General features: G+C 35.2%; 1 protein-coding gene across 3 annotated transcripts in view; it reads left to right on the top strand.

The window, feature by feature from the left end:
- BTBD8 (BTB domain containing 8) overlaps nucleotides 1-11,907 on the top strand; it is a 36,794-nt gene extending 24,887 nt beyond the window's left edge. For all 3 annotated transcript variants that reach the window (XM_086901903.1, XM_086901904.1, XM_086901905.1), the window contains 6 exons: nucleotides 1,412-1,473; nucleotides 2,523-3,159; nucleotides 3,463-3,553; nucleotides 4,143-4,282; nucleotides 5,325-7,655; nucleotides 8,991-11,907. In XM_086901903.1, the coding sequence (XP_086758029.1) occupies nucleotides 1,412-1,473; nucleotides 2,523-3,159; nucleotides 3,463-3,553; nucleotides 4,143-4,282; nucleotides 5,325-7,655; nucleotides 8,991-9,460 (3,731 nt within the window). In that variant the 3' untranslated portion in view covers nucleotides 9,461-11,907. The remainder of the gene's footprint in view (nucleotides 1-1,411; nucleotides 1,474-2,522; nucleotides 3,160-3,462; nucleotides 3,554-4,142; nucleotides 4,283-5,324; nucleotides 7,656-8,990) is intronic.
- The last annotated feature ends 1,518 nt before the right edge of the window (nucleotides 11,908-13,425 follow it).

The following is a 13,425-nucleotide window of genomic DNA, read 5'->3' as shown; positions in this document are numbered from 1 at the left end:
TTTAAAAATCAAGGTGTGTCTTAATTTTCCAAACTCCATCTTGCCAAAAATTGCTTGGTTTTCTTTTAATTTAGGTTAAATTCTGACTGAAGTTGCATACATTTTATATATGAAAAGACTGACATGTTTGCATGAATTATCTGGTTTTAATTACAGGCAAAGCGATTGTGTACAATATTGGTAGACAAATTTTAATCCTCAGGTGAAATATGTCTAGAATAACTTAGATCAACTTTCATCTTAAAGATTTCTGGTGGAGGCTTTCCTCCTAGAAATTTAGCCTATATAGATTTAGAAGGCTATAATAGATGAGGAAAAATGCCAAAATAAGAGGGACGATATTGTGGTTTTTTTCATTTACAACCTGTCTTGTGTTTTCTTAGGCACAAGTTTATAAGGATTTTGTCTTAATATATTGGTATGTATTAATATGCAGAGTCACTGCTAGAAAAAGGATTAGATCCCTGGGGTGCCATTTTCAGCCTACCTTTTGTGTGATTTTTAGAAACCTATATAAAAATTATTTTTAGTATCTTTAGTAAGAATTCAGCAGAATTTTTGTATTATACATACAAAAAATGTTTCCATGTATAGTAACTTAGAACATGAGGCACTGAATGCCTAAATTTTTTATATATTTTTTGCAAAACCTTTCTTTCCAGATGAAGTATGAATACTGACATAAATGAAACCAATTGATTCTGAGTCTGTACAGTGTCTATAAATATCCCTTTTGTATTCTACAAGCGAAATTGATTTAAAAGCTTTGTTGAAAACTGCTTTCCTCCCAGAGCACATCAGATAAAAAAAAAAAAAGGCATTCACTGCCTGAAAACTCCACATGACAATCACAGGGATAATTCTCATGACATTATGCTGCATGCTATCTAAAGAGGCACTATGACCTTATAGTGTGTACATTTAGGTATTTCAGCTTTGCCAATTTTGAAAACTAATATCATTTACTTTAATGTAATTAACCTTTGCTTGATATAGTATAAATAAATACCTTATAATTAACAATACATTTAAAAGCCATTAGTACTCTAAATTTGAAGGCATCTTTTGGAAATTTTGTACACTTTCAAAGGTCGCAGTGCACTGCTAGCTTTAAATGAATTGAGGTTTGATAAACAAAAGTCTTACTATGGACATGGGGAAACAGAAGAGTTAAGTAACTTGCTTATGGCCATGTGATGTCATTACAGATCCCACAATTTTTGTTCCAAGCATAAAACCATGTATTTCCACTTAGCATTTGCCATGTCACCAAAATTAGCCTTTCTAGAGTAAATTGGGACCCAAAGAAGTGCTTTCTGATTTCACATGATGTTAACTGAGTAGGCTGGCTTGATTTCTGTCCCCCTTCTTTCCTGCCAAACAGTGAAGAAACTGCTTGTTCCTTTTACAGCTGCATTTGACAAGGGTGATGACCGAAGACTTGGCAAAAAACCTGTGTTCACCAGTTCTCAGGTAAACATTTATATCCAAATATTTAAAACATTCATATAATTGCAAACAAAACTATTTTCATTATTTGTTTTCAATAATACTTATTTTCCCTATTGCTTAATGGAACTTGGTTTTGAAAAATCTGTATTTTCTTGTAAACTGTTTCTGCAGAATCAGTAATGTTGACTACTGGAATCATCTTAGGACTCAGACTGTGTTCTGCGACATTTTCAAACAGATAAGCTTAAATAAAAGGCAGGAATTTGTGTTCTGAACCTCACATTCCTCTCTTGCTACATAATGAAACTCATCTGTTTCCCAGAGCAAATGGTTTGCTACTGAGCTAATTTATCTCTGCTATTATTACAAGCCACCACAACACTGAGTCTGTTACACTCCCTGCTCTGAAAGATATTTATTTGTGCCCTCAACAACTCTTCTATTGAAAATCACACTCAAAAGTATGTTATTAATTGGTAAAAAGCCAGCGTGGGTTTCACGTGATTTGACAGTCTTGCATACATTGCAATGACACTGGTATCAGAAAGATTCCCTTTTATGCACTTAATTCTCCATGTTTGAGTTCTTTTTCACCTGAGAGAATCAATATTGGTATTTCTGTGTGGATATGGTTAAAAACATGATGTGTTGTAAAATAATTTTTGGCTTTATGTTTGTAATAAAGCATAGTCTTTACTCCTTTTTGGAAAATATGCATATATAACTCAAAAAAATTTTCTTACTTAAGCAGACACTAATAATATAAATACATAAATATTACAGAGTAATTTGTCCAAAGTAAAAGTGAAACTCAGGTATTTCTTTCTCCTCTGCATAGAGCAATACTTTAATATTCTCGAAAGCCAGCAAACTGAGCTAACGTGTGTGTGTGTGTGTGTATGAATATACATATATATATATATAAAAATTTATTTCAGTGTTGAATATTGTTGGTTTAAATTCATGTACTACTTTACAGTAGATGTGTTTCTGAAATTACAGATTATGGATAGTTTAGTGTTATGAATGTTTTGTTTGGGGTTTATTCTGATGCCATTTTTTTTTCCTAGCTAAATAAAATTACTACTGCATCTGTTGGTATAAGGAATACTTCCTGGGCAGAACACGGCAAGAAAGATTGCTGGGGCAATAATTCTTCCACTAATCAGGATAAAATGAAATCTGATGGATTAGGAGCATCTGGACATGCATCCACCAATAGAAACACTGTTAATAAGACTTCAAAGCATGAGGATGTAAAGGGGAAAGATGGCAAAAAATTAGTTTCCAAGATTACGAAGGATTCCAAACCTGGGGAAAAAGCTGCTTTGCCAAAGGCTAGAGCTGTTATAAAGACAAAAATAGAAAATAATGGAAATGTGAAGGCTGAAAGCATGCTTACCAAGCAAGATATAGAAAAGACATCATCTGGAAGTGGGCAAAAAAATTCAGGGAGCAGCAAAGGACTAAAGAATCATGAAGGAAAAATTGCAGGTGCCAGACCTAAAGTACTGACAGTAACGTCAAGCATGCAGAACAAAACAAAGCCATTGAAAAAAACCACAGGGAAGGAATCTCCCTCCTTGGTAACTGTGGCAGCAACTTCCAGCAAGTCAGCAAATTCAATCCTGGATATCCAGACTGCAGGTGAACAGACAGAGGAACCTAAAGAGGATAAATCGGTAGAGGAAGGGAAAAAACAGACTGGTAATTTTTTTATAATTCTTTCTTTAAAGTCCTCTTCTGATTGGTCTCAGGCTGGTCATATACTGAAAACCAGCCATGGAAGCATTAAGACAATCTGCTATGAATTGATAAGAGTTACATTCTTCCCCTTTAAATGAATGTAAACTGACTTTATGGCCAATTAATAGCCATCTAAAACAGTAAAAATTTTGCAACTTTAGCATGTATGGTCTTCTCAATAACTGATCTTCATATATGAGATTTTTTTCAGTACTTACATGCAATACATTTCCCCCTGTAATTAACTTTGAATATACTTTACAGTAGTAAAAACAAGGGCATCTGTGAAGGTATCCAATGGAGTCATCACCAAAAAAAAAAAGACTGAGCTTGAAGCTAATGTCCCAACAAGCAGGTATGTTACAAAGCAATATGCTGCTTTATACATGTGTGTATGAGTTTGGGAAGAAAGGTTTCAGGTGAACTATTAAACTTACCATTAGATGTTCTTTTTTACTCTGAGAATGGTTTTCTGTAGGATGTTATTTGCAAAATAATTTGAGTTAGCTACTGCCAACATTGCTGTAAAGATAAAATTGGTTTGGCTTTTGTGTTGGACTGTTGCATGCTAATAATTTTTAAATTGTCATAGGTCATTCAGAACTCTGCATACTGGAACAGTTAATGACTACACAAGGTGTTGTAAAATTACGAAATCTGGAATAGTTTAGATTAAACTGGACAGGAGACAGCTGAAGTGAAATTGTGAAATGGGTCATTATATATATATATTTATTTATTTATTTATTTATCTTAGTATATAAATTTAAAATATAGATATATTTTTAATTTTTATTTTCAAAAATTTTACTTTTTAGGTTGCATTTTCAATGTTTATATGTATATGTGTATATACATTAAAATACTTGCATTTCTTGTTTAAATATAATTAAACATTGCTAGATCTAGGCCTGGAAGTAATGGATGTAATGATTTTGTTGCAGTCCGACAAAAAAAACAACAGGAAAAGGGTGTAATGAGCAAAATGGACAAGCTGTTCTAAAGAAAAAAGGGAACGTGAGTACAAATTCTGCAGCACAGCAAAAGACTCAAAACACACCTACCAATTCTCCCAAGAGCCAAGGTAAAGTTTCATACAGCAGTTAAATGATCTGCCACTATTACTCAAAGCTTTGTGGTTTGTTTGGTTTTTAGCACAACTATTTGGAAAAATCTTCTGGAGAATTCTGGGTTTTTTCCATATTTCACTTTTGGTGACAATCCTAAACTGTAATATGCAAATTAATGTGTCAGCTTCAAAATACTTAAAGACGGTCTTCACTGCCAGTCGGTGTTTTCTTCTGCTTGTTTAATCTGCATTGCAGAGTCTTCCATTTGCTGATCCCCTGCACTTCTGCATTCCATGACTGAGCTCAACAGAAATTCTGTAGGTTGAGCATTTGTAATAAGCCTCAAAGATCTGGACTGCAGAGTGCTTTATGCCTCCCTATTTTGGTGTTTTCCTACTTCCCTCTTGCAGTAACGCTACCTATACTGGCCCCCCAAACAAATACTCGATTTCAGCAGCTACTGATAGCAGGGGTAGGAAATTACACTGTAGGAACACTGCTTTGGAAGGATACAAAGTGTTAAGGACAGAGCTCCAATATTCAAGTTATATTATCTTAAATGCACTGTGATATAGAAGACACAGGTTCTGTCAATTTGTAGTCATGAAAGATGTTGCAGTATTTTCTGACTGAGCAGGGACATTAACTCTGGTATTCTAATCACATTATGACTAATGTAATTATTTTCTGCCTCTGTTCATTTCCTCTACAATATAAATTGAGTACAGTACTCATCACTTCCTGTGCTAAGCTGCTGTGCAGTGTTTGTATGCATTATTAGAGAGCTTCTGCTTTCTACTCCAGGGATGACTACTTCAGTTACAGGCTGAAGTGATTCCTGTATGTATTTTCTATGAACTGCTTTAAAGGTGCCAAGATGGTATTTTTTTCTATTATTTGTTATTTGAAATCTTAATTCTTTAAGAGCCTTAAATCCCTTAGTTACATTAAAAGTTGAGTAACTTGTTTCTGAACATAAAAAACATTAACATAAAATTGGTGAATATACTGTGACTGGCACATACAACCTTTATAGTCTTTTTTACCCTTTGTTAGGACCTCAGGGGGAATCACCAAATTCACTGAAATCAGGAACATCTCCAAAACATAATGAAGAAAAAAATGTGTTACAGCACCTGGTTCAGACAACTCTCCCAGACAAACATCCTTCAGCTAAGAAGAAGAGTATTAAACAATCACAAACACCTGTAACAAAAGCCACTTCAAAAATAACATCTAAGACTCTGGCTCCATCAAAAAATGCTGAGAATACAAATAGTAAAGACCCAAAACAGAAAACAGCTGCATTAAAATCTCAATCCTCCTCCCAAAAGCATTCAAGGAGTGATTCTCCTGTTGTCCAGAAGAATGTGCACACCTCTGAGCACAGAGGTTCAGGACAGAAACTTGAGAAAAACACGGCTGATGCTGTGGCAGGTCAGCTTCATGACAATAATGAATGCTATTCTGCAAATAAATCTTTAAAACCTGCCACAGAAAGTGGCAGTGACAATAAATTGCTGGAGTCTTGTCAATCCAATAAACAAAAATTACCAGATTCTTCTGAAACTGTGCAATATGAAATACAATCCAAATCTCAAATTGCAGAAGAAACTATTTATAAACTGAATGTTTCGCTACAAAATGACATGGAAACAAGACAAATCTGTGGAGATCAGACTGGAATTAGAAAGACTGAAGATCCAGGGAAAAATGATAATACACCTGAATTTCACTGTCATGCACGGTCTTCCAATGATGGATATTCAGACTTTTCCAAGGAAACCAATCAAAAGGCTATTGTTTTAGGAGAACTGGTGAAAAATTCAAAAGCAACAAATGTCTGTAATGAACAGAGTGATAAAATAAACTCTGAAACAGGTCTTAACTATGGTGAAAACACTTTGTCAAGCTTTTCCCAAGTAACCAATAAAGAGGATGAGACATCATCTCCTCAGATCCACGTGGAAGGATTTCTTACAGTTGATGAACTGTGTGATACATCAGCCTTGACTGAATATAAATCAGTTGCAACAGATTTAGACGATGCTTCAGAATGTTCCACAGAACAAATAACAGAAAAATATTCACCTAATTACACAGAGCTTATAGAACCTATGGAAATGCCAGAAAACCATGAAAATGCAGAGATTCCCTTTGTGGACCACTGGACTACTAGTGCCGTAGATCCAAAAGAGAGCCCTGAATCAGATACTGGCAGTGCAACCACATCCTCTGATGATATAAAACCAAGATCAGAAGATTATGATGCTGGAGGCTCTCAGGATGATGAGGGATCCAATGAAAGAGGCATTTCTAAATGTAGTACTATGTTATGTCATGATTTTCTTGGAAGAAGCAGCAGTGACACAAGTACACCTGAGGAATTAAAAATTTATGACAGCAGCCTAAGAATAGAGGTGAAAATGAAAAAAGAGGGTTCTGATCTCTTCCGTGTTAATTCAACAAGTGACGATGAAATACCAAGAAAAAGACCTGAAATTTGGTCCCATCAGGAGAGTTCACGGACCACTACTAGAGAATGCAAAAGTTCTACTTTTGGTAATGCACAGTTTACTCAGGAAGCAGACCAAGTTTCTTCTTCTGCTGATGAAACAGAAGATGACAGATCTGAAGCAGAGAATGTTGCAGAAAAATTTCCCCCATCAAATGTTCCTACTCAACAGTTCCAAGGAATTGATAATTTAGCTTTTGAGGATGCAACAGAAAATGATACTGCAAGTCAGGAGTTTTCTAAAACTAAAAATTTTAAACGATCTGTTTTACTTTCAGTAGATGAATGTGAAGAATTGGGAGCTGATGATAAAGTAGAAACTCACACTTCACGTCAACACTCAATAGATTCTCTTACTCCTTCAGAAGTATTTGACAGTGTTTCTCAAGAGCCCCATGGAAAGACATTTTATTCAAAATACTCATTGGAAACTGAAGATGGATTCCTGGATGGCAAACAGCGCAAGGATAGAGACAATAGGTTGGATAAAAGTGGAAGTTCTCTCCTGCATCTTCACGGTACTGAAATCCCAGGAAAAGAGAATCAAGGTGCTTCAATGACTGAACAAAGTTGCCCAGAGAAAGTATATTCAGCAGGTAGTCCACATCCAGGAGAAAACCAGCAAGTAAATATGAAAAATGAGGTGGCTAGTGAATTTCACCAGTGCAATAAGTACATAGACAATGATGCAAAATCTCAAGAAAGACCATGTCATCTGGATCTTCAGCAGAGAGAAACTAATTCTGATGTGCAAAAGAGCAGCTCTGCAAAACCTGTAGAAGCCAGTAAGAATCAGATGCTGACTCTGGAAAGTCAAGTGAGAGACAGTCAACCAGCAACTACTGAATGCGCTAATACTGATTTACTTCCAGGTAATGTACAGAAATAGAAACATTCAGTCATTCAAAACCAAATTAATAGGGAAAGCTTTGCAATTTGTCTGGGATTGAATCCTGAACTGAAGTAATTTTGGCTGAAACTATATTTAAATATTTTTAAGTATTTCACTTGGGTAGAGAATGCTTGTCTGTTTGAAATATCTGTCGATACCCTGCTGTTCAATGAGAAATTGACTGCAAGAGATTTATGTAATGCTAAAAGACAGATTGGATGCAGTTGTCTGTATTTCAGTTATTTTTGATCCAATCTAACATTGACAGCATCAGCTTTTGATGGAATCTTAGTATTTGTTTTGTCTGCTTGACAACATACAGTATGTCTAAATGGGATGTGCAATAACTAAAGTAATAACCTTAACTAAAGCGCACTGAACTGTTTACCTGAACAGGTATATGCATTATTGTTGTAATTTATTTATTTATATATTATATACAAATTTGGATCATTCTCCCACTGAATATAACTGATTATTTGCCATATACACCAGTGGGAGTAGGTTTGAACTCTGCTTTAGAGCTAATGAGATGTCTAAAATTCTAAATTTTACCAGTAAAAGCTTATTTCCTAAAAGAGATATTATACTTAGAACTGATGCTTATATACAAAAAAGTTCTAACTTGTTTCATGTAGCTAGATGAATACTTGTCTAGTTTTGTGTTTTGTCTTCTTTATATCAATAATTCAGTCAGTTTATCCCATCAAAAATATACAATAGTGTTGATTACAACTATTGTGTATTCAAGAGTAATGAAACACTGATGATGATCTATGTTCAGCCAGACCACAGAACAAGAAGACATTAAAAGTTGTACTATTTTTTTTAAGTTTGCTTGCCCTTGCCTGCAGCTGCCCTTGCATGTGCAGTGTAGAAATAAGCCTGTGGATAAACAATTTTGGTTTTAATTCTCTTCTAAGCTGACATAGCTTAAGTCACCATTCAGTAATCATTCTCTATTAACTCCCTCTATGCACCTCCTGGTCTAAATTTAATTTATGTAGTAAATGAGAAATTTCATGTGCATTAAGTGTATATTTACATTGTCATTTTCTGTATCAGAAACTTAATTATGGAGGTTATTGTTAATTACCAGTGGTGATTGCTCTTTAACTTAATTTATAAATCATACTTTGTTTTTTATATAGGAAATAAATGCCTCAAATTTTGTCAATTTTGTATAACTCTCCATCCCCCCTTTTTTAACCTGATTGGATTGTCCTTCCTGAATGAATTAAATTTTGCTCTACACAGCCCTGAGGGGAGGATCATCTACAATTTTTACATTGTACAGTATTGTGAATTATTTCAGGAGACATAGATGATTATGACACAATGGCACAAGCCTGCATGTATGAACATCGGCCTTCAAAAACCCTTTCTCCAATATATGAGATGGATGTTGGAGAAGCAATTGAGCAGAGGATGGATTCAGAAACAGCAGTTCTAAAGATGGATTTTGAAGATCAACAGTTTGCAGAACAGGACTGGACTCTACTCAGGCAGTTGTTATCTGAGCAGGACTCAAATATAGATTTCAAAAACTCTGTTCCTGAAGACCTTAACTTAGCACAATGTCTTATCAATCAGACACTGTTTCTGGCACGAGATGGTTCAAATCCTCAGGGTACCTCACAAGTTGACACATTCAGTAGGTGGACTGAACTCATGTCTCCACTTGACGATTCCTCAGCAAGCATTACAGTGGCAAGCTTTTCCTCTGAAGACTGTTCGTCCCCTCAAGGGGAATGGACAATTCTTGAACTGGAAACCCATCATTAAAGTGTCAGCTGTTTGCAACTGAACTCCAACCCGTTCCCCAAATCTATTTTTGATGAGTTGTTTCCATACCATAATGAAATACTGCATCAGTCAAGAACAAGCAATTCTTGATACTGAGGCAATCTTTCTGATAAAATGAGGTAAATATGTTAACTTATCATCTAGATTTAATCACAAGTACAGTAATTTTTCAAGACTTAAATGGATGTCTTTTCTAAAAATGAACTTTGAGCATGTATTTTCTAGAATTGTTAGAAAAACTAGATGACATGAAAGAAAGGTCTGGGTTTCCACCCTTTCTTTTATCTTCTTTTTTGACATTTAATGTTCTCATTGATCAAAAATTTAAAGATGAATGCACTATTAGTAGAGCTATTCCTCTCCTTTCCCGCCCCCCTCCCCAATGTGGTGACTTCATTTTACAACAATAAAGATTCAGAATGGTTGTGTCAAAAGATGATGTGTGCCAACACTACTTTAAATGACAGAAAAACACACTTATATTCAAAGATGTTTCAATCTGAATCTGCCTTGGGCCTTATTAATATGAGCAGCTTGTTTCATCTGTTTCTTCCAGATTTGATTTTTGTATTTTGGTTTGTTTTGTTTTAGATGTTTCCAATAAATTTTTTTAATTACCTTTTCTTCAAATATGAGACTTCAGACGGTCTGGGCTGTATGAAGACCACTGTTTCTTTCATGAAGTATTTGCTTCTTCAGGAAGTAAATACACACATTTAAGTAAATATTTTAAATGGCATACTGCATGAATTCAAAGTTAGTAGAATGTTGTTCCTGCTCTAAGAAACAGCAGGTCTGATGTCTCTAAAAGTACATCTAAATCTGAAGTTGTAGTCAGTGTTACATCTCAAGTCTGATGTTAACTAGAATTACCTTCAGGCATAATTAATTACACTTGCATGTTCTCATGCTGAGGTATATAGCAAGATTCTCAGGAATTTGGTTTTGTGTGTTTTCACAGATGCCACATTTTTGGGAGTGGTAATAGGATTCTTGCATCTTCATTATTATCTCTGGTGCAGCTTTTATAAATTGAGACTAAATGTCAGCATAACCTTTGACTCAGAGTGAAACAGGATATACAGATCATTTTTCTGCTCTTGTCTCTTTGGGTGTGGATAGGACTGATTATTGTCTTTTCTGACCGACAGGGGAGGAAGGAGTGAGAAACTTTTTGTAATTCTTACCAAGTCAGAACTCCTGAAACATACAGGGTTTTTTTTGCCCTGCACAGGTTGGACTCTCTTAAGATAACAGTAGAGGTTGTCCTTCACACATCTTAAAATCTAAAAAGGAAGTATTCTACCTCCTCTTAGTCATTAACAGAAGTGCCTTCAGAAGTGGGTGCCATATAGGAGTAAAAGGCTACTAACATTCTGTTTTGGTTGAAACTATACAAGTACACAACTTAAGCTGACTGTAACCACTGATAACATGGTTGGTTTTGCAAGCTTTTGCACAATTCCAGCAGTGCATCTTAACTTTCTTGACAAACTTCATTTCTTTTTGTTCATAGTCAGAAACTCAGTTCTGTGGAAATACAAACTTGCCCTAGTGTATGATTAAAGAAGTTATGACTTCGGGTTTGACAGAATAAAGATCTTTGAGGCAAAATAATTTATCTAGTTGAATTTCTGTTACAAAAGTAATGTAAATAAAAAAATGAATGGAGGAAGAATTTTATTTTGTTTTTTGATATCAAGGTAAAGGGAAAAAAGGAAAAGCTTCCTTTCTCTTTATGTCAGTGAAGGACTCTAAATTCATGGAAGGAAGATTTGCAGTCTCATCATAAAAATCTTTAATCTGCTTTTTTAGCAGCAGCATAAATAATCTGAGATATTGTAATTCACAATATTATAAATGTAGTCCTTTGTATTTAACCTAGTCTTCATATTGAGGGAGTTAGAACCACCTTTAGAAGTGCAAAACATCAAGAAAACCTATTTTCACCTTCAGCATTTACAAGGTACATCATAAGGTGCTAATGTATTGGATAAAATTAAGAACTATAGTACTGGTCCTAGTAAAAGATGGAGCTCAAGAGAAGCTCTTACAGAAGGCTAAGGAATATTGTTTTTCAATGTCTGCAAAGCACTAAAGTAAAAGTTGCTTATCAAAAAGTTTAATCAACTTTAAAATCCTGATGATATTCTGATAGTGGGCATTCACATGTTAAACAAGATGAAGTGATGGAAAGGAGAAGTGTCAGAAAGTGAAAGAAGGGATCCTTTTGTCTATTTTTCGCTTTGCCCATATTTTTAACTTCTTACTGAATAGATAAAATGACACTGAAAACTGACACAAAATTTCAGGTTTATTGTATGAAATGCAATCACATATAGGGTTTTATAATTGTGATTTTTGTCTTTGCATTTACTTTTTCAGTTGTATGAAAATTAAATTAGCTTCTCTCTTCAAGTCCCCAATGATGTTGTTGCAATTCCTTTAACAGTTTTGCAGCAGACCGCTGATTAGGATATGGTATTGTTCAGTTGGTACATAGGCAGCCATAGAATTCAGCTTCCCACAGCCAAATAGTGTCTGTAGAAGTAGCAGGAATAGAAAGTGGTATTGTTTTTAATTCGCGTTACTAGAGCGCTTGTGAGGCTTAATCAGACCAGCATCCCACTGGCTAGACATTGTACAAACAAAGAGCAAAAACAAAGACTTCCCACAGAGTGGTTAGAATCCAAGATAAGACAAAAGACAAAAAAAAAATGCACATGAATGGAAAAGTAAAATAAGAGTGTCAATATTTGTCTAGCTGATTAGCAATGGTTTCAACACATGATCAGTTTAAATAGTCATTTTTTTCTCCTGTATGCATGACGAGAAGGGGAAGCTTTAGGGTGAGATCTGAAGGCTGGATAACGAGGGAGCTGGAAGAATGTATATTCCTGACCAGCCTTGTGCGCTGCCAAAACTGTTTGACCCTCACCTCATTCAGAAGAATGTTCAAGCTTTAAGCCAGGTGTAGGTAGCTATTTGTTTAATAGTATCAGTCACCTGAGTTCTTTGGAGTCCTTCTCATACCTCCTGGCAGTGATTTTTATCACTGTATTCACACTTTCTCCAAATTATGATAGAATGCATAAAGGTTTGTTTGAAAATTTCATAGAGAAATAATCAAAGCCGGTGCCATGGACTCCAAGTGAATAGTGATTATGAGGTCCTGAAAGACCTCTAAAGCAAAGACAAGGTAGATACATCTGATGGAACAGTGAAAGGGCATCAGTGAGGAAACTAAAAAGATAGCTTAGTCAGAGTGCTACCCTTGCAGTAGTATTTGGACTAAGAGCAGTGAAATTGCTTTGTCAAAGCCTGAGAACACCAGTTAACAGGTGAAAGTGATAGCTTACCTGAGGTTGTTCTTTGAATGGGCAAAAACATCTGTATCCTACAGAGAGTAAGATCACATTTAGTGGTGACTATCAGTGAAAATTTAAAGGAGAGGGCTTGGAAATCAGTCTCAGATAATGTCCCTGATTTGGCCTATCTCGAATGACATGTTATGAAAGTGAAAAATAGGAAAGATGTCCTACATGTATGAATGTATTAAGTTTTTAAAAAGACTGGACCTCCAAAAGTGATATCTGTAGGCATAATTACTTTTTTATTCACTTGGAAAGTTAGAGTCTAGTCTGGACTGGAGAAGCAGCTTTGCAGGGTTTTACATACAGATAATAGCTAAAATTATATTTGTGGAGTAAGTCAGCAACAGACATAATTGCAAACAGAAAAGGGAAGGCCAGACACTTGGAACCATATAAGAAAGTGAGGAAGGGGGAAGTTCTTCCAAATAATCTATTAAAAAAAAAAAATTAGAGAAGCAAAGGAAATAAAAATATGGAAGCAGGAGTCAAATGAAGGTGAGAGGATTTAAGAAAACTGCACCAGTAGCTTCACTGAACATAGCCTGCAGGGCAGATGAGTATAAAGTATCT

This window comes from Cyanistes caeruleus, chromosome 9, assembly GCF_971803275.1.
Source record: "Cyanistes caeruleus chromosome 9, bCyaCae1.hap1.1, whole genome shotgun sequence".
NCBI lineage: Eukaryota > Metazoa > Chordata > Aves > Passeriformes > Paridae > Cyanistes > Cyanistes caeruleus.
The sequence above is the reverse complement of the archived record's forward strand: the minus strand, read 5'-3'. Positions and strand labels throughout refer to the sequence as shown.